Raw genomic sequence first — 18,209 nt, 5'->3', positions numbered from 1 at the left:
TTTCAACACTTATTCCAGGAATACTATCTTCCAAAAATGTGTAGCAAATAATACAAGCTCTGGATGAATGGTTTCTTGCTTTTAAAATCCAACACAGGTGGACTTTGTGATGTCAAACAAGAAATAAACTATAGCCAACATTTTCACACACTCAAATAAGTAGGTTTCTTGTAAGCATAAAAAGTCTCTGGTGGATGTTTTCATAAAACTGGATGTTTTCATAAAACTGAATGTTTTCTCAAACATCTCAGGATACGTTCTTTTCTCAATTTGGAGTTGCCAAGGCAAAATAAAGTCTTAGGGATTGAAGAGTTTTCCATACTCAGTTCTTTTACAACAAAGCTATTTGCAATAGGTAGTGCATGTGGAAGGAGCCTTCATTGGACTCATATAAAAGCCGAACAAAAAAGAAAAAAGGGGGCTGTGGGTGGAAAGTTTTCAACCAGATTAGCAAAACGTTGAGCTGCTCCTTTACTTCTTTATTCCCACATAGCATACTAGTAATGAAAATTTAGAATTCACCTTCTAGTTCCAGATCTAAACAGATAATTTAATAGCATGCAAATAGCCTATAAAACAATTCAAGAAAAAGTTGATTTCCCTATCTTGGGACAAATATCAGGACTCAAAATCACTGAGTAATTAAAAAAAAAGAGAGATGAGGCTAATGAAAAGTCTCTGCAACTTGAGGCAGTGAAAGAACATATGAAAAAATATATTCAAGAAAAAGTGGAGTTTCAAAGAAAAACAAAATAAACATGGCAATCATGAAAGAAAAACTGAAAGGAAACCAAAATGTAAAACATTATGGATGAAACAAAGCTCTAACTACATATACAAAAGAGTAGAACTTTATAGAATACGAAGTGCAACTTTACGCCACTGTCAGTCCAGTAAAAAGGATGACTTCCAGATATGTATCACCAAAATTTACACAGAGATGGAAACTTAAAGAGGGCAACAACTGAAAAAATAAAAATGCTGCTAAAGATTTATGCCTCTCAGGGTGGGAACAAAAAAAATTTGTCCCTCTCAATTCCCTCATCCCCCAAAACAGATCGGGCAGAGTTATTTTTATTGTTCAAAGAATCATTCCCATATTATTCAAGTTCTTCCAAAGTAATTAAAGAAAAACATTTTGTAAAGCAGGCAAAAACTTAATAGTAAATTCAATTTAGTTCTGTACTTGAAAAAATCATCAGGAACAAATGGGTTTTATCCCAGGAGCACAAGGAAACTGCAATTATTTAGAAACTTACTCTCCCCAAAATTACAAAAATAAAGGACATTGTCTATAAAATTATACAAGTGGGTTTTTTAAAAAAAAATCATGTAGAACTTAAAAGCCATCATAATAAAAACTAGGTGGCACAGTATGTGCCAAGCACTGTTTTAAGTGCCAACACTGTTTTAAGTGCCTTTCCCTTACAAACTAATTTTACCCTCACAGTCCTGAGGTAGCTCCATTTTATACAAGGGAGAGCTAAACACAAGGAAACTAAATGACTTATTGAGGATCACCTACCTAAGAAAGTGGAAGAATCAGGATTTGAACCTAGAATACCAGGCACAAAAATCTATGCTCATAGGACTTACCTGGTGGTCCACTGGTTAAGCCTCAGTGCTTCAAATGCAGGGGACACACGTTCGGTCCCTGGCTGTGGAACTAAGGTCCCACATCTTGTGCTGTGGCCAAAAAAAAAAATCTATGCACTTAACTACTACACTATACCACTGCTACTAAAAATAAGAATAGAAGGAAACTTCCTAAACCCAATAGAAAATTTATCAGAAAACAACGAAGTAGCAGTAATGAGACTTCCAGAGGTATATGCAGAAATCGATAAGGGCTTTGTATGTGATATTCTATGAAGATATAAGATCTATATTTAGAAGCTTCTAGTCTGGTGGGAGGCCAAGGGGAGGGGAGATTGTGCCCAATTTAAGAATGGTTCAGTTAGAAAGCTGAGTTTTAAAAAGGTATTTATTACACTACCACCATATGAAAATCATTATCTATGTACTTAAAGAAATACTATATCCAACCTCAAAGAGTCTATAATATGTTGGCATGAACGTACACACATATACAGTAGGTTGAGAATAATTTACAAGGTCATTTAACAACAGTTGTACATACACCACCAGCTAACTCAAAGTACTGAAGTCCAATGAATAGAAGTTTAACATGAATGGAGAAGTATTTGAAGAAGAGAGTCTTTCAAGAAAGACTGGTTCTGGATCTGGCAGGTTCTGTGGGACACAGATTAGCAAAGGAATGAAAAAAAAGATTTTCTAGACAGGGAACCTAAGTGGTGAGGGACCATATTAGAGTAGGAGTTTAAAAAGTAGATAAAGAGGTAAAAAATAGTACATAAAGAGGGCCATAGCCAAGAAGTGAATCAGTATCTTGGAGAATGACTTTATGTAAATGGTAAAAGGGAGGAAATGAAACAGAAAAAGGAACTATCTCTGTCCTAGAGAAAACACACATTCTGATTTGGGGATGAATAATTAAGAAATGAGATAGATTTTTAAACAGTAGTTGGGAAGGACTGCACTGTTATTCCCTCTCCCACCACTGTGATTGGCAGAGAACCTTTAGGGATGGTCTACTTTGATCAGTGGTTGAACACAGAGAACAGAGTTAACACACTCCTTATATAGAAACCTTAACCAAAGTTCCTTGCTGTCTTTAGAGAATTATGTCTTAAGAAACAGATCGAGCCAGACCTGAGTGCTTCTCTGCAGTATGAGTTCGCTGGTGGTGATTGAAAGTAGAACGCTGACTGAAGGCTTTCCCACACTCAATACATTCATAGGGTTTCTCTCCAGTATGAACTCTCTGGTGTACAATGAGCTGTGAACTGTCACTAAAAGCTTTCTCACAATCTTTGCATTTATAGGGTTTTTCCCCAGTATGGGTTCTCTGATGTACCATAAGACTGGAGCTGTAACTGAAGACCTTTCCACATTCATTACATTCATAAGGTTTTTCACCAGTGTGTATTCTCTGATGAATAATAAGGTGTGAATTTTGATTAAAGGATTTTCCACACTCTTTGCATTTATATGGCTTTTCACCAGTGTGAAGTCGCTGATGTCGAATGAGACATTTACTCAGACTGAATGCCTTACCACACTCATTACATTCAAAAGGTTTTACTCCAGTATGAATTCGCTCATGGTCAGCAAGTTGAGAGTTCTGATTGAAGGCTTTCCCACACTCACTGCATTTGTATGGTTTTTCCCCAGTGTGGAGGCTCTGATGTCGAATAAGACATTTACTCCTACTGAAGGCCTTACCACATTCATTACACTCAAAAGGCTTCTCCCCAGTGTGGATTCTCTGATGGTCAATAAGATTTCTGTTAGAACAGAAAGCTTTCCCACATTCATCACACTTGTAAGGTTTCTTACCAGTATGAAGTACCTGATGGCGGATAAGGCTTTTATTCCGAATGAAGGCCTCTCCACACTCGTTGCATTCGTATGGCTTCTCCCCGCTATGAGTTCTCTGGTGGTCAATGAGTTGGGAACTCTGGGTGAAAGCTTTTGCACATTCATTACATTTATATGGTTTCTCCCCATAATGGAGTCTCTGGTGTTGAATGAGATGGGAGCTGTGGCGATAGGTCTTTCCACAATCACTGCATTCATAAGGTTTTTCCCCTGTATGGATTCTGAGGTGGACAACAAGCTGAGAAGTCTGCCTGAAGGTCTTGCCACACTCAGAACACTCATATGGTTTCTCTCCAGTGTGGATTCTCTGATGCCCAATGAGGTGTGAACTCCGATTAAAAGCTTTATCACATTCATCACAGTGATACAACTTCTGTCCCTTCAGAACTCCCTGATGTTCTAAGAGACTAGAGGACAGATCTAGATGTCCCCCAAGTTCCTTATAATCATCATATTGATCCTCTGTGGATTTCTTTTTATCCTCCTGTGTTATTTCTAAGAAATCACTGTCCAGTCTGGTTCCTTCTTCATCTGAGGGTTGAACTTCTCGATTCTCTAAAGCCTCTTTACTGGCAGTCCCAGCTTCTTGTCCTGCAGGAATCACTCCACAGAACACCCCTAAGATCCTGTCAGATGACTTCAATTCTCCAGAAATGTCCTGTTTTGGAGGCAACTGTGAATGCACCATCCTGTTCTCATCTGCTGCCAAGTCAGAAGAAAACAACTGTCATTCACTTCTTGTCCTATTGGGGAAACGGAACTATCAGGAGCCTACGTAGCTAACAAAAAATTCACACTGGGGGTAAGGAATGAGGAGACACATTCAGAACAGGAGAAAAACGGGAAATGGCTCAAATTTTTCTTCATGGACAGAAAAACAAAGAGGGGAAGCTAGTCCATAGAGGAGGGAGGAAGCAGAGCTATCAGAACAGAGGCATGTGGAGCCAGCACAGCCAGGGGGGCAGGCCAATTGAAAGGCAAGAGACCAGACTGTAAAGCACAGTGTGATCTCCCAGAAGTCACTTAGATGTGGTGTCTCCTTAGTAAAACGATGAACTCTCAGGTCTGCTCCAACCATGACACTATATGGCTCCACAGTTCACAGTAAAGATGTTGAGGAGAGTGGTGGTAAATACTTTAAACCAAATATGAGAAATGATGTGGGCAAACATGAGAGTTGAAGAGAAATGTATATTATGAGGGTATGATCAGGAAAAAAAGTGTACAAAAAAGGAGTGATTCTTGAGTAACAGGACAGGGACAGGGTGTGGAGAAGCCACAAGTAGAGAAACACTGAGGAAAAGTGTTAAGGGGAGAGCAGAGCTCTAAACCTGGGGACCTTCTAGTCCCTGCAACACTGGACTGGTAGGTGCAGTACTATACAGAAAATTAAGACTGGTATCAATAACTTGAAATATAAATCAAACATGTCTTTGGTATCTTGATAATCAGGAATCATGGGAAAATAAGCAATAAATATTTGCTTTTAAATTTTATAATAGGTGGGAGAAGGCAGAGCAATCATAGTTATAGTTTAATACAAAAAATGTTGGTTCCTTTCACTCACATAGACATCAGGGGTATAAATCTTCAAGTACTTTAGTGTGTACAAGTTACAGATGTCTGAATCCTTGACTTCTAAGTCCATTCTCTTCAGAGTAGGCTACTGTCTTAGACCTGTCAACCCCAGAACCTCCCCTGACAACAGCCACTTCCTGGAAGCAGCCATGCCCCATTATTTCTGAAGGGGAACCCGAGGCAAATATGCCTTGTGCCAAGCAACTCAGCTCATTCAAGGATGGACAACAGGTGACTGGACCACGACCAAACACCAAACTCAAGTATAGTTTATCTGTAGAGTAGTCAACCAGCTCCAGATAGCCTGGAACAAAGTTCTGCTCAAAGATGATATTTAATTATGAACTGAAAGTAGGAAACGAAGGAAATGAGAAGTAGGAGCTCAAGTTGAAATGATCTATGGAGGAAAAAATCCATCAGGAACCACAGCAACCAGAACATATGAGGAAACAGAAAGGCTAATTAAGGAGCTCAGAGAAAGAAAAAACATTCAGAGTGAAGAAAATGGTTATCAGTGACAATTGGAAACAAATATGTGGGGTGCTGCTATCTGAAAACAATGGCATGAAAATCCTTTCACTTCTGCTGCGAGGCTCCTAGGCTCCTACAAGGCTTTCTTTCCCAAAGTCTGGTCTAGTTGGTTGGTCTGCTCCGGGTTTCCATTCCTTCAGCCTTATTGTAAGTAACTTAGCTCATGACTGACAGTAATTGAGTGGCTCTATATTCTGTCCAACTACAAATTCTAATTAAACAGGCCCAGCTTAATTAATAAGGAAGTAAAGAGAATGTTAACAATAATTATAGTGGGTGTTGATATAGAGAAATTCACTTTATTATTCTCCCCACTTTGTCTCTTTATATTTTCATAATTTAAAAGAATAAGAACCTAGCAAAGAGGGCCGACTCTAAATTACTGGGGAGCAGAGTCATTACCCAATGGGGCCAGGCTGTGGCAGTTTTCCAGCATGATGTTCTGGTACAGGGCTCTCTGGCTGAGTGCTGCACCTTTCCACTTCTGAGAATAGTTCACAGATAGGAACTCCAACTCTGCAGCCTCCTGGAATGACAAGCTTTTACTGCTCAGGGACATTCCCAGGCTAAGGGGCCAAGTCATCAGGGTTACCAAGAGCACAGAATTGGGTACCTGGTGGCCAACGGGATGGAGAGACAGAGGGAAGCTAGGAGGACACATTAATAAAAGGACAAGTTCAAGGTAAGATACAGTCCATGAACTCAGTGGACAGGACCAGCTCCAGGGGAAGCAGTTAGGCAGGGAAGCCACAGGAGCAGGCTCAGAATGGGCCAGAGCCCTGGAGATGAGGCCTTGCTATTCCTGGGTCACAGACTTGGAACTCAGGAAGCTCACCTGGGGCCTGACCATCCAAAGCACAGTTGCTACTACTTGGTTTCATAAGTTCCCCACTTGGGGAAGGATGGGCACCGGGGAAGCACCCTGAGCTGCAGGAAGAAAGAAATCTCTGAGTGGGACCAGCCCTGCTCTTGTTTCCAATGAGGAGGTCTGTATCCCAGTAAATGGATTCAAGAGAACCCAAGCAGCTCCACATACACTGACCCTCACACCTATTCCATAAAGGTTTTATCCATGTAAACTGTGAACTTTCCCTGGAGATGCAGAAGGTCCCTGGTCAAACAGAGCTGCAAGCTCCTTCCAGTCCTCTCTCTGCCACACTAGGTAGGAAGCTACACTTCTGACCACCTTGTCTCCTCTGTGGCTTCCCCAGCAGCAGCCTGCTTGCCCTCCCCTTACCTCTCTGCCTGTGAGAGGCTGTGGAGCCTCTCTTCATTTGCCCATTCATCAAGGATGCTGAAGGCACTTAGGCCCCAGAGTGACCCACTTCCCTCTGTCAGAGATCTCATGGCTCCCATTCTCTAATGCTGCTCTGAAGTTCTCCATTCTCTGAGACCCCTACCACAAGCCTCCAGCTGCCTATCTGGACATTTCATTTAGGTATCCCACAAGACCTTAAGTTCACTGTTTAAAATGCATGTTTCCATCTTCCTTTCCTGACTTCCCAAGTTTCCTCAGTGATTCCAAACATCATCTAAAACCTACTAATCCCCACTCCTCTCCATTGTCTCATGGATTTTTCCTTCAAATGTGTGTCACATTCTATCACTTTTCATTCCACCCAAATCTGCTCAGGCAATTACTTCTGTTTTGTGACACTAGCCTCCTCCTAAGGCTCCCAGCCACTGGGCTCCTCACTCTATCCACAGTGCCTATGTGCTACGTAATCCTTCCAGAATACTGTTTTCTAACACTTCACCTACCCCACAAATCTTCCCGGGTTCCACTCAAAGGCCCTACACAAGCACAACTCAGGCTCCCAGATAAGTCCCTCCTGACCGTACCTCAGTGTGGTCCAAGGAACTCCCAACTTAGCGAGCCTTTGCTTTACATTCTGTTCTGGCACCAACCACCTCTCTCCCCGCTTCTAATCCCTTCCCCATTTTTCACTGTTCAATCCCTCTGCCAAAAAACATCCTCCAACCACTCTAACCCACAATGATTTTGCTCACTGTTTACAATGCCCACATGGCTCGTCTGTGATGGCCCCAAATGCCTGGGGACTGATATCACTCAGATATATCTTATGAGGTTGCCCCTTCTTGCACTTAGGACTGACCCTTTGCCAACTAGACAACAAGCTCTTTATAAGTATCCATGGTGTAGTACATCTCTCTGGTCCTCAACAGTGTCTTTGCATGAGACATGCTTGATAAAAATGCACTAAATAAATAAATGATTGGAGAATAAGCAAAAGGAACGAAGTCACCAGGGAAGAAAGACACAGGGCAGGGTGATAAGGGGCCAATGGGCTGGGAGATGGGAGATGAGGGAAAGGAAGACTCCAAAGGAGAGCAAGGAAGAATAACTGAAGGCCAGAGCCAGGGAGGTGAGTACCAGAGTGCTCACTGGAGAGGTGGTGGTGTGCCCCAGGATCACGAGGAGGCTCCAGGTGGGCTCCAGGGGCTGAACCCTCACTGTGGGGTGAGGTAGAAGGAGATTCATGTGTTGCACCCAAGGCTGTCTTCTCTTCAGAATGCATCTCCTGTTCCCGCCCTGGAGTTGAAACCTAGAGACAAGGAAATAAAATTGGGTCCAAAACAGCATTCATGAAGGTACAGAACCCAAGAACAGGAAGCACCCCCAAGAGAGGAAGCCAGGAAAAGAAGAGCCAGAGGGTCCCTCTAGCCCTACCAGGTTAGCCAAGTGGGAGAATACTGTCCAAGCAGGATCTACAGCTTGCAGTCCTACTTGCCATCCCTCTGTTGCCCCTCTTGGCAGGAGCTTCAAGACCAGATTACAGAACTATTTCCACTCTGGGCTAGTGCTTCAGACACACACGTGCTCGTGAAGAACCACCTAGAAAAAGGAGTCAGGACAGTAACTCTGTACGCTCCCAAGGGCCTTAACCTACAGAACAGATCAATCACAAGTACCAAGGAAGTAAAAAGTGATAGGTGTGTGTACCTGTATGTGCACGAATTATGCTACCAAGGCTGACACCTGGAGCAGTATTCCAATACAGCAGCTGACAAACCTTAGCTTTTCCAACTTCTCTCAGCAAAAGTATGTCATCTTCAGAGAGACCATCGTGGACCATGCTGACAAAGCAAGGATAGTCATTCTCTCTCTCAAACTACCTGATAATATTTTCTATGGCACATATTAATTTTTAATTACCGTATTTATTACTTTATTGTCTATTTCTCTGCCAGTGAAATATAAGCTTTCTGGGGGTGAGAACTCTGTCTTCATCACGTGTTCCTAGAACAATGCTTAGCCCAATGGTGGCATTATGCTGAATGCCTTCCTCTCAATATTTTGCCATTGTCCCCTTCTCCTCCCGCCTTCAATCTTTTCCAGCATCAGGGTCTTTTCTAGTGAGTCAGTTTTTCGCATCAAGTGGCCAAAGTATTGGGAGTTTCAGCTTCAGCATCAGTCCTTCCAATGAATATTCAGGACTGATTTCCTTTAGGATAGACTGATTGGATCTCCTTGCAGTCCAAGGGACTCTCAAGAGTCTTCTTCAACACCACAATTCAAAAGCATCAATTCTTCAGCACTCAGCTTTCTTTATAGTCCAACTCTCACATCCATATATGCCTACTGGAAAAACCATAGCTTTCACTAGATGGACCTTTGTTGGCAAAGTAATGTCTCTGCTTTTTAATATGTGGTCTAGGGAAAACTCAGCGTTAAGAAAACTAAGATCATGGTATCCGGTCCCATCACTTCATGGCAAATAGATGGGGAAACAATGGAAACAGTGAAAGACTTTATTTTGGGGGGCTCCAAATCACCGCAGATGGTGACTGCAACCATGAAATTAAAAGACACTTGCTCCTTGGAAGGAAAGTTATGACCAACCTAGACAGCACATTAAAAAGCAGAGACATTATTTTGCCAACAAAGGTCTGTCTAGTCAAAGCTTTGGTTTTTTCCAGTTGTCATGTATGGATGTGAGAGTTAGACTATAAAGAAAGCTGAGCGCCAAAGAATTGATGCTTCTAAACTGTGGTGTTGGAGAAGACTCTTGAGAGTCCCTTGGACTGCAAGGAGATCCAACCAGTCCATCCTAAAGGAAATCAGTCCTGAATATTCACTGGAAGGACTGATGCTGAAGCTGAAACTCCAATATTTTGGCCACCTGATTCGAAGAACTGACTCACTAGAAAAAAACCCTGATGCTGGAAAAGAATGAAGGTGGGAGAAAGGGACGACAGAGGATGAGATGAGATAGTTGGAAGGCATCACTGACACAATGGACATGAGTTTGAGCAACCTTCGGGATTTGATGATGGACAGGGAAGCCTGGTGTGCTGCAGTCCATGGGGTCGCAAAGAGATGGACATGACTGAGCGACTGAACTGACTGACTGACCTGCAAACTTGGTTTTCAGGAACTTCTGTGGTGGTCCAGTGGCAAAGACTCTGCCTTGCAGTGCAGGGGACACAGGTTTGATCCCTGCTCTGAGAAGATTCCACATGCCTTGAAGCAAGTAAGTCTGTGAGCCACAACTATTGAGCCTGCATGCCTAGAGCCCGTGCTCTGCAACAAAAGAAGTCACCGCAATGAAAAGCTCATGCACTGCAAGTAGAGAGTGGCCTCTGCTTACTGCAACTAGAGAAAGCCTGCAAGCAGCAACAAAGATCCAGCACAGTCAAAATAAATTAAAAAAAAAAACAAAAAAACCTTGGTTTTCAGTATGTTCTACCTCTCTCCAAAAATTTATGTAAGAAGTCAAATAGGGAAAAAAAGAATAAAAAAAAAAGTCAAATAGGATCAGTTAACACCAATCATTAGAGACCTTGAGACTATCTCAGTACAGACCTTTTATTTCTAACCCTTGCTTGTTGTCATCAAATCAGTTCCCCATAATCTCATGGTTACTACTTTTACCAACATTTGGAGCAGAAAACCTAAAATATCTAAATAAATCACATTTTTAAAAACCTGAAATATAGTAGATTTGCAATGCCATGTTAGTTTCAGGTGTACAGCAAAGTAATTCAGTTATACATATTACACACATTCACTCTCAAATTCTTTTCTCATTTAGGTTATTACAGAATACTGAGTAGAGTTCCTTGTGCTATATAGTAGGTCCTTGTTGGTTATCTTAAATAAATCATATTTATAAGCTCACTCATTCTGGCAGGTACATAGTATAGCATAAGCTGAGAATAACTTCTTCAAAAAATTACACTGGATTTGCCCTCTTGGGTTACATCTGCTGAGAAGTGAGGGGGCTCTCTTCTTTAGTGTGTATCTCTCCAATGAAATGGTAGGTCCAAGAGGTTCCTTAGGGCCTGTGGTTCCCCATCTTTCCATTGGATGGTTCTTATCAATGGGACTTAGCACTCTTAAACACAGCAGCTGTGGGTACTGGCAGAAAACAGAACTTAACTGCACTGTGATAACACAACCTTGTAACTCACTGATAATTAAATCCTAATAAAGTTCCTATTCATTCCCTAGGACTCATAGGAGTCCTTTTCTTGCAGGCCATGAAAACCCCATTCCAATTTTCATCCCGACAGCATTCCACAGCAACACATTAGGGGGAAGGTAGTGGCTTAGAATATAGGAACTGGAAAATCCTGGTCTCATACACATGGACCAAGGGAATGTTTAAAGAGTCAGACACGACTGAGCAATTAACACAAACACATACACTAGCTCTATCATCTTACACACACTAGCTCTGTCATCTTAGATAAGCCAATTAACCTCTCGGTACTTGCATCGCTTGTCAAATGGAGATGATCACTATTTGGGCTACTATTTGGAAGCTTGCTAGGAACACAAATTAAAACAGATATAAAGCATTTTGTAAACTGCGTGATTCTGCAACGCAGCAGGGATGTCCCTACAACCCTCTCTGGCCCCAGTGTACACATATGCACATGCTCACTCACTTCTGCTGATCAAAATGACATCTTGTCATCTCCTCCTGGCAAACTTTCATGGAAAAGCCTCTGTGTTTTTGTTTTTTTTTTTCCATTTAGTTAAAAAAAACACTTTCTGAGTTCAGGCTAGTTGAGACAGCCCTGTTCTCATGTTTTTATGTTGAAAAACTTAAACTGACAACAGTGGCAGAGTAAGAAATGGAGTCCAAATATCTCACTTCTAGGTTAGAGCCCCATGAGTGTTCAGTGGCCCTGTTAACTGTTAGTCATTCTCTTGGGTTTGTGACTCAGTCACCTTTTTCTTGAGGTTCCCTGGATAAAAGACAGTACTTTTTTTAATTAAAAAATTATTATTTATTTATCTGGCTGCATGAGGCATCTTTTAGTCATGACACGCAAATTCTTAGTTACGGCATGTGGGATCTATTTCCCTATCCAAGGGTTGAACCTGGGCCCCCTGCATTGGAAGCACGGCATCTAAACCTCTAGATGACCAGGGAAGTCCCAAGTGACAGTTTTAATGGAGGGGACATTCTCTTATGCTTAAGCAAAAGGCAGAAGATAGGGAAATCTTCTTTCTACACTCCTCACTAAATGGCACTCTAAACATTTCTACAACCACTTGTCCTTGATTATGGTTGGGCCAAGTTGCCCTCTAGACTCTGCTGATAATTAACTTATTCCTTATTCCTCAGACAGTAAAGATTTCGCCTGCAATGCAGGAGACCTGAGTTCGATCCCTGGGTCGGGAAGATCCTCTGGAGGAGAGAATGGAAACCCATTTCAGTATTCTTGCCTGGATAATTCCAAGGACAGAGAAGCCTGGTGGGCTACAGTCCATGGGGACACAAAGAGATGAACACAACTGAGCGATTTTCACTTACTTGTATACCCAAGGAAATAATGATCGAACAATGGATTTGTTACTGTCAAAGCGTTTAGACTTTTGGAAAAAGGTCTAACCCTAGGACTCCAATCAACTGGAATTGATTTCCTAGGGCCAGACATATAATCATTTTTGAAAAAGCACTGAATAGAATGCTGTACTGGGTACCTGGGAAATTTCACACACTGGTTTTCCCTGGTAAAGCACAAAGGAGGAAATGCGCTAATCCATCCTGCACAGTTACAAGAGAAGCAACTGAAGACTCTTCAGGAAGAACTGATTATCCACAGTGTGATCGTCTTTTGATGTCAATTTAGCTCTAATATAGGTGTTACTGTGATGATACTTTATACAAGTGATAAAAACTCATAATCAGTTTAAGTAAAGGAGGTTATTTTAGATAGTCTGGATGGGCTTGATTTAAACAGTAGCAAGGTCTTAAAATCAGAACTGAAAGTTCCATGAAGAAGGAATTCTTTCTGTGGACAGTTGCTTCAACCTGTGAGTGACAGTTCTAGCCTAACTTTCTGACAACCTGCCTTGCAAATTCCTGACTAGACTCACAAGGTCCATAGTGACATGTCACTTTCTAGCAACAGACATACACTGGGTTGACTAAAAAGTTCATCTGGGTTTTCCCATAACATCTTATGGTAAAAACCAAACAAACTTTTTTGGCCAACCCAATATATAATTTCCTACTGGTTTTGTTTCTCTGGCTGAACTCTGACTGATACACATGGTCACTGAGCTAGTTAGCTCTATGAGCCTAGGAGTCAGCATTCACTCTATTTATAACACTGGTGACTTCTCCAAGTTTTCCTTTCATTTGTGTTACCTTGACTTAAAACTTGAAAGAATTCTAAAAATAGGGAAAATCAAAATTAGAATTAAAGAAGCAGAAAGACGCCAGTTGGGTTTGGAAAGCTACAAAGGAAAAAAATGACGCTGAAGCCCAGACCTGTCACATCTCATGAGGAACCGGAAAGGTTCCTTACGAGATGTGACAGGAAAAGAGCCCATGAACTCTGAGAAGTCCAAGGAAGTAATGAGAAACTTCTCAAGTGAGGGATCATGTTATCAGCACATCTTCAGGGCTGCTTCTCCCTGACATGCTTCCCTATTCTAACCAGTGTGCAGATCCTGTGTGTCAGGAGCACTGTGTGGTGCTCCAGGCTTAAGCTAGGTTACAACACAGTATTTCACAAAGCAATTCACAGAACTTGGCTGGGCCCTGCATTTTTAAGGCTGGGAGCACAAAACTCCTTGTAAAAAACAAAAGTGGGGGTGGGCACTGGCTCAGGAATCCTAAAGGGAAACCAGTTTAGAGACTATGGAATGGAGAACGCCTATTCCTAGGCTACCCCAAGCAGTAGAAAACAGTTCCAGATGTATGGCAAAACCCATACAATATTGTAAAGTAATTAGCCTCTAATTAAAATAAATAAATTTAAATTACAAAAAAAACAATTCCAGATGCCAACTTAGATTCAGTTGCTCACCTCTCCTGGTCCACTGACGTATCTCTGGAAGTCCTCCACCACAGCCACAGCTTCCTCACCACTCTCAGGGTGATGCATCTGCACCCAGGTCCGGAGTTCCCCAGGCAGGATGCTCAGGAATTGCTCCAGCACCAGCAGCTCCAGGATCTGCTCCTTGGTGTGCACCTCTGGCATCAACCACCAGCGGCACAGCTCCCGGAGCCGGCTCAGTGCCTCCTGTGGCCCAGACATCTCATGATAACATAACTGCCTAAAGTGGAGCCGGAAAATTTCACAGACAGGAGGGTGATTCTTTTGGAGACTGCAGCCATGCCCCCAGGTCGGGCTTCCTGGTTCCTGTTTCACGGTCAGGCAGCCCTCCTGTCTCTGGAGAACAGCGCCCCTGGGGAAGAGGCCTGAAGTTCCCCTGCCTTGGGTAGCCATTGTGACACCAAAGAGAGGCTTGTTGCTCTTGCAGTTTATGTCCAATTAAAATGATGGTCTGTAATTCAGGTCTCAGAAGCTATTGTCAGAATTGAGGATATAGGATGATGGGAGTGTCACCTACAGAAACATCAAGAGAGAAATCAGATTCCCCCGAGTGTTCAGCCTCAGGCTGATGACAGACCCTCCAGTTAAAAGGCAAACCTTCATGGGGGGTGGGGTGGGGAAGAGCACAACCAAGGCAGACTCTCTAAGCATCTCTTCAAGTGACTTCCTTTTTTAAAGTTTCAGTGGTTTCCATCACCTAACTACAGGATAAAACCTAAATTCAATGCCCAGCATTCACAACCTAGTCTGAGGCCTCTATTCTGGCCACCCACCCTACCACTTTCCCCAGGTACCCAAACTGAAATACTGCGATGATCTCCAAATATGGGATGTGCAGGATAATCCAAAAGGTGTATTTAAAAAATAGTAAGTTGTTATTTAACTATTTAGTAGCTGTGCTACAATGTGCATTGTAGAACAGTACATTTTTTAATTTACAAATAAACCTATGTTGGAAATGCTTGCTCAAAAGTCTTCTACTCTTCTCTTATATGACAGAGATAACCATAAAGAAAGGTAGGGACTAAAGCTTTAGAAACAGCTATAAGCCACACATACTGTCTCCTTGGATTTTTCTTCTTCTGAAACTTTTGACAAACACCTATTCATCTGGCATGATCCATATCAAATGCCATTTTCTCCTAAAGGCATTCCTGATTGCCTCATCCAGGAAGGGGAGCTGGGAGCCTACCTCTCTGTACTTCTAACACACTGTATTTTAACTATTTTATCCATAACTCACCACTCACACCCCCCAAACTGTATGCCACAAAAGGAAAGGAACACAATGGAGTCAGAAATATCAGACCCTTTTCCACTCATCCCACTTCCCCTAGCAAGTTTTGCTGATCTCTCCAGGAGTTAAGAGTGATGACTGCCTCAGGGAACTCACAGTACCTTTTTCATTCACACCTCTGCTAGAACACTTTTTACACTGTGTTTATGACTTACACCGCGGCCACCTCCACTTTCTGGGAGGATTCAAAGGGCAGAGCTGGTTCCCTATCACCTTAGTACATGTGCGTGTACTTGGGATACTGAGGCACATATCTGGGAAACTAATGAATGATACTGAAGTTGGGGGTGGGGCAACTTTTACCAGTTTACATATTATAAAATTCTGAAAATCAGCACCGTGGTGTTAATTAGGGCATCTGTGCTACACTTCCAAAGTCACCATGCATCTTGGTAACTTGAGTAAACTAACTCTCTCCAGGCCTCGACTTCTTCAAGAAAAGACAGACGTAAAAATCTGTGACTCTGCTCTAAGATCCCACACACAAAGAAAGGCCACTTTCCTACTTCCCTTACAGCTCCGAACGTTCAACCTCTTATCTGGACTTTTATGTCTCCTTCATAAAAGTCATACTTCACGTTTAAAATTCCGACTAGGTCTGACCCACTTCCGATGCTTCGTTCTGTTGTTTCCCGGCGCAAGGCTGGGAAAACGTCTAACTACATGCGCGTTCAACCAGGCTTATGCTGCGCCGCTCACCTGGCCACGTCTGCCCTGCTCATCGCTGTGCCCGCGGGTGCCGGGCTCTGTGCCAGGCACAGCTGGTCAGAGCACTAGGACAAAGAGGCTGCTCTACATCTGGCGCCTTCTGAGCGTCACCGGGACCGCGCGCCGACCACGGGGGAGAAGAGTGAGTCGGGCCGCCGTCGCCAACCTGGGCAGTGGGCGGCCGCAGTTCCAGCCGAGCAGCCCCAGCCCAGCGGCCCTGGCCCTGGTAACACTTCCCTCCCCGTCCCAGGCCCGCTCACCGGGGCACCGCCGCGGCGACCCCCGAGCGCCAGACACCGCAGTGGCCAGCAGAAGCGAAAACAATGGCCGAGACGGAAGCAAGAGAAGCCCCACTTCCGCCCCCCTCTCCCCTCCAAGCGTCGGATCCCGGAAGTCTCGATCGAGAAGGTGGGCACGCGCGCCCCCGCAGCCAGAGAGCTGGTTGCACTTTGGTGCAGGAACTACGCACAGCGACGGAGGCGGGGGTGGGGCTGGGGTCTCAACTGAGGCGTTAGTAGGCTCACGTGTTCTGAGTCTGGGCGACCCTGACGCACACCAGGTTTGCCCCTTTGTCCAGCACAGAACATGGGCTAACCTCTAAGAAATGTGTCCTTCATCCAGACTGCTGCGGGAAGGTTTTTAAGCAGGGAAGGAATCTACTCAGTCTGGACTTTGTCATTTATACTGAGGGATTTGGAGGGAAGGAGATTTGGACATCAATTACATCTTCGTATCTGCTCTGTAGGAAAGAATCAGTTTGCAGATCAGGATTCTGAGCCTCGGCAAACGTCCTGCTACCTGAGTTACATTTTACTGGCTAAAAAGGGCACGGAAGACTTTGAATTCAGGTCCATAGACCCCCTTTTCTCCTCTTTTTTCTGTTTTAAGATCCTGTCTCGCTCTCTCTCACCCTCATTCATTCCTCATTCTTTAATTACTCTCAGATTTCTTCCTGCTAGTGGTATCAGGCCCTGTTCTGAGGAGGGTCATTGATGGTCACAAAACGGCCTCAGGGTAGATTCTGGGAAGACAGGGGTTCTCCTCGTCTTCTGGACTCAGGGATACAGTGATATATTAAAGCTTTTGGAGGTGGTGTTTCTTCTAAAGAAGAATTGTAGCACTTCTCATATCAGCCCTGAATAATCATTGTAAGGACTGATCCTGAAGCTGAAGCTCGAATACTTTGGCCACCTGACGTGAAGAGCCCACTCATTGGAAAAGACCGTGGTGCTGGGAAAGCTTGAAGGCAGGAGGAGGAGGAGACAACAGAGGACGAGATGGTTGCCTGGCATCACCGACTCAATGGACATGAGTGTGAGCAAGCTCTGGGAGTTGGTGATGGACAGGGAAACCTAGCATGCTGCAGTCCATGGAGTCGCAAAGAGTTGGACATGATAGAGCAACTGAACTGAACTGATCATAGTCCAAGAAGCAAAGTGCAAACACAAGGTATTACAGTACACAACTGATGTTTTCACATTGAGACATTTTCACTATAGCTTTACTTTCCAAACTTTATTGTGCATTCCTATCAGTAAATTTAATGCCAATGACTGAAAAACAAGCCCTTTATAACTCTAAAAGGTACTTAGAGAAGTATCAGACTTTTCTTCTTGTTATCACTGGTGACTCAGATGGTAAAGCATCTGCCTTCAATGTGGGAGACCAGAGTTCAATCCCTGGGTCGGGAAGATCCCCTGGAGAAGGAAATGGCAAACTACTCCAGTATACTTGCCTGGAAAATTCCATGGACGGAGGAGCCTGGTAGGCTACAGTGCATGGGGTCGCAAAGAGTTGGACACGACTGAGCGACTTCACTTTCACTTATACTCTTCCCAGACTCCATCAGTTTCTGGGTAATAGAGGGAAGCCAGAAATGACAGGGAATTAGGACGACAGGGGAACAGGCTCAACACATTTCAGGTGAGCAGCCGTTGGGGACAACCTTGGTCCAGACACTAATAGAAAAGACAGAGAAAACAATACTTCTCCCACCTCCCGGGAGAGCCAACCTGGCCCTCCAGAAAGCCTCTTCTGAGGAATTAGGAAACATCCACTCACTATGAAGTTCTACATGCTTACATTGTAGATACGAGTGTATGGAACACTGGTGTTATTGGAGCACAGAGTAATCTGCTAGATCGTCTCAGGAAAGACTAGGTTTAACCGTGGCAAACCTCCAATAACAGATGGAGACATCGTGGAGGCCTCATATGTAAAGAGAATTTACAAGCTCCTTGGAGTATCAGGGCTCAGCTGCTTTTTGGTTCTCTTCCTACTGTCCGACTAGCAGTAAGGAATTTAAGTA

The 18,209-nt window shown here is 43.4% G+C and overlaps 1 protein-coding gene across 11 annotated transcripts; it reads right to left on the bottom strand.

Annotated features, from left to right (window-relative positions):
* Positions 1-1,966: 1,966 nt before the first annotated feature.
* Positions 1,967-16,471, bottom strand: ZKSCAN7 (zinc finger with KRAB and SCAN domains 7). Of its 11 annotated transcripts, XM_025272530.3 has the most exons (7): positions 13,867-14,006; positions 9,950-10,117; positions 8,537-8,670; positions 8,264-8,428; positions 7,967-8,138; positions 5,974-6,097; positions 1,967-4,164 (listed from the first exon to the last, which is right to left on the bottom strand). In XM_025272530.3, the coding sequence occupies exons 5-7, from the start codon at positions 8,072-8,074 to the stop codon at positions 2,711-2,713; spliced, it is 1,686 nt and encodes a 561-aa protein (XP_025128315.3). In that variant the 5' UTR covers positions 8,075-8,138; positions 8,264-8,428; positions 8,537-8,670; positions 9,950-10,117; positions 13,867-14,006; the 3' UTR covers positions 1,967-2,710. The 11 variants fall into 11 exon arrangements, with proteins under 11 accessions (XP_025128315.3, XP_044789878.2, XP_044789879.2 ...); XM_044933943.2 differs by lacking the exons at positions 8,537-8,670; positions 9,950-10,117 and having other exon boundaries at positions 13,867-13,993; XM_044933944.2 differs by lacking the exons at positions 9,950-10,117; positions 13,867-14,006 and having other exon boundaries at positions 1,967-4,161; positions 8,537-9,000.
* Positions 16,472-18,209: the final 1,738 nt, after the last annotated feature.

Source organism: Bubalus bubalis, chromosome 21 (assembly GCF_019923935.1).
Source record: "Bubalus bubalis isolate 160015118507 breed Murrah chromosome 21, NDDB_SH_1, whole genome shotgun sequence".
NCBI lineage: Eukaryota > Metazoa > Chordata > Mammalia > Artiodactyla > Bovidae > Bubalus > Bubalus bubalis.
Note: the sequence above shows the minus strand (reverse complement) of the source record. Positions and strands in the feature narration are given on the sequence as shown.

Excerpts from the sequence above, each read along its gene's own strand:
- ZKSCAN7 (XM_044933942.2), bottom strand. The coding sequence starts at position 14,289 with ATGGCTACCCAAGGCAGGGGAACTTCAGGCCTCTTCCCCAGGGGCGCT. Across the intron at positions 8,139-13,866 it reads ACGTCAGTGGACCAGGAGAG|GTTTCAACTCCAGGGCGGGA; the intron begins GTGAGCAACTGA and ends CCTTGTCTCTAG. Across the intron at positions 4,165-7,966 it reads CCTCTCCAGTGAGCACTCTG|CAGATGAGAACAGGATGGTG; the intron begins GTACTCACCTCC and ends CTGACTTGGCAG.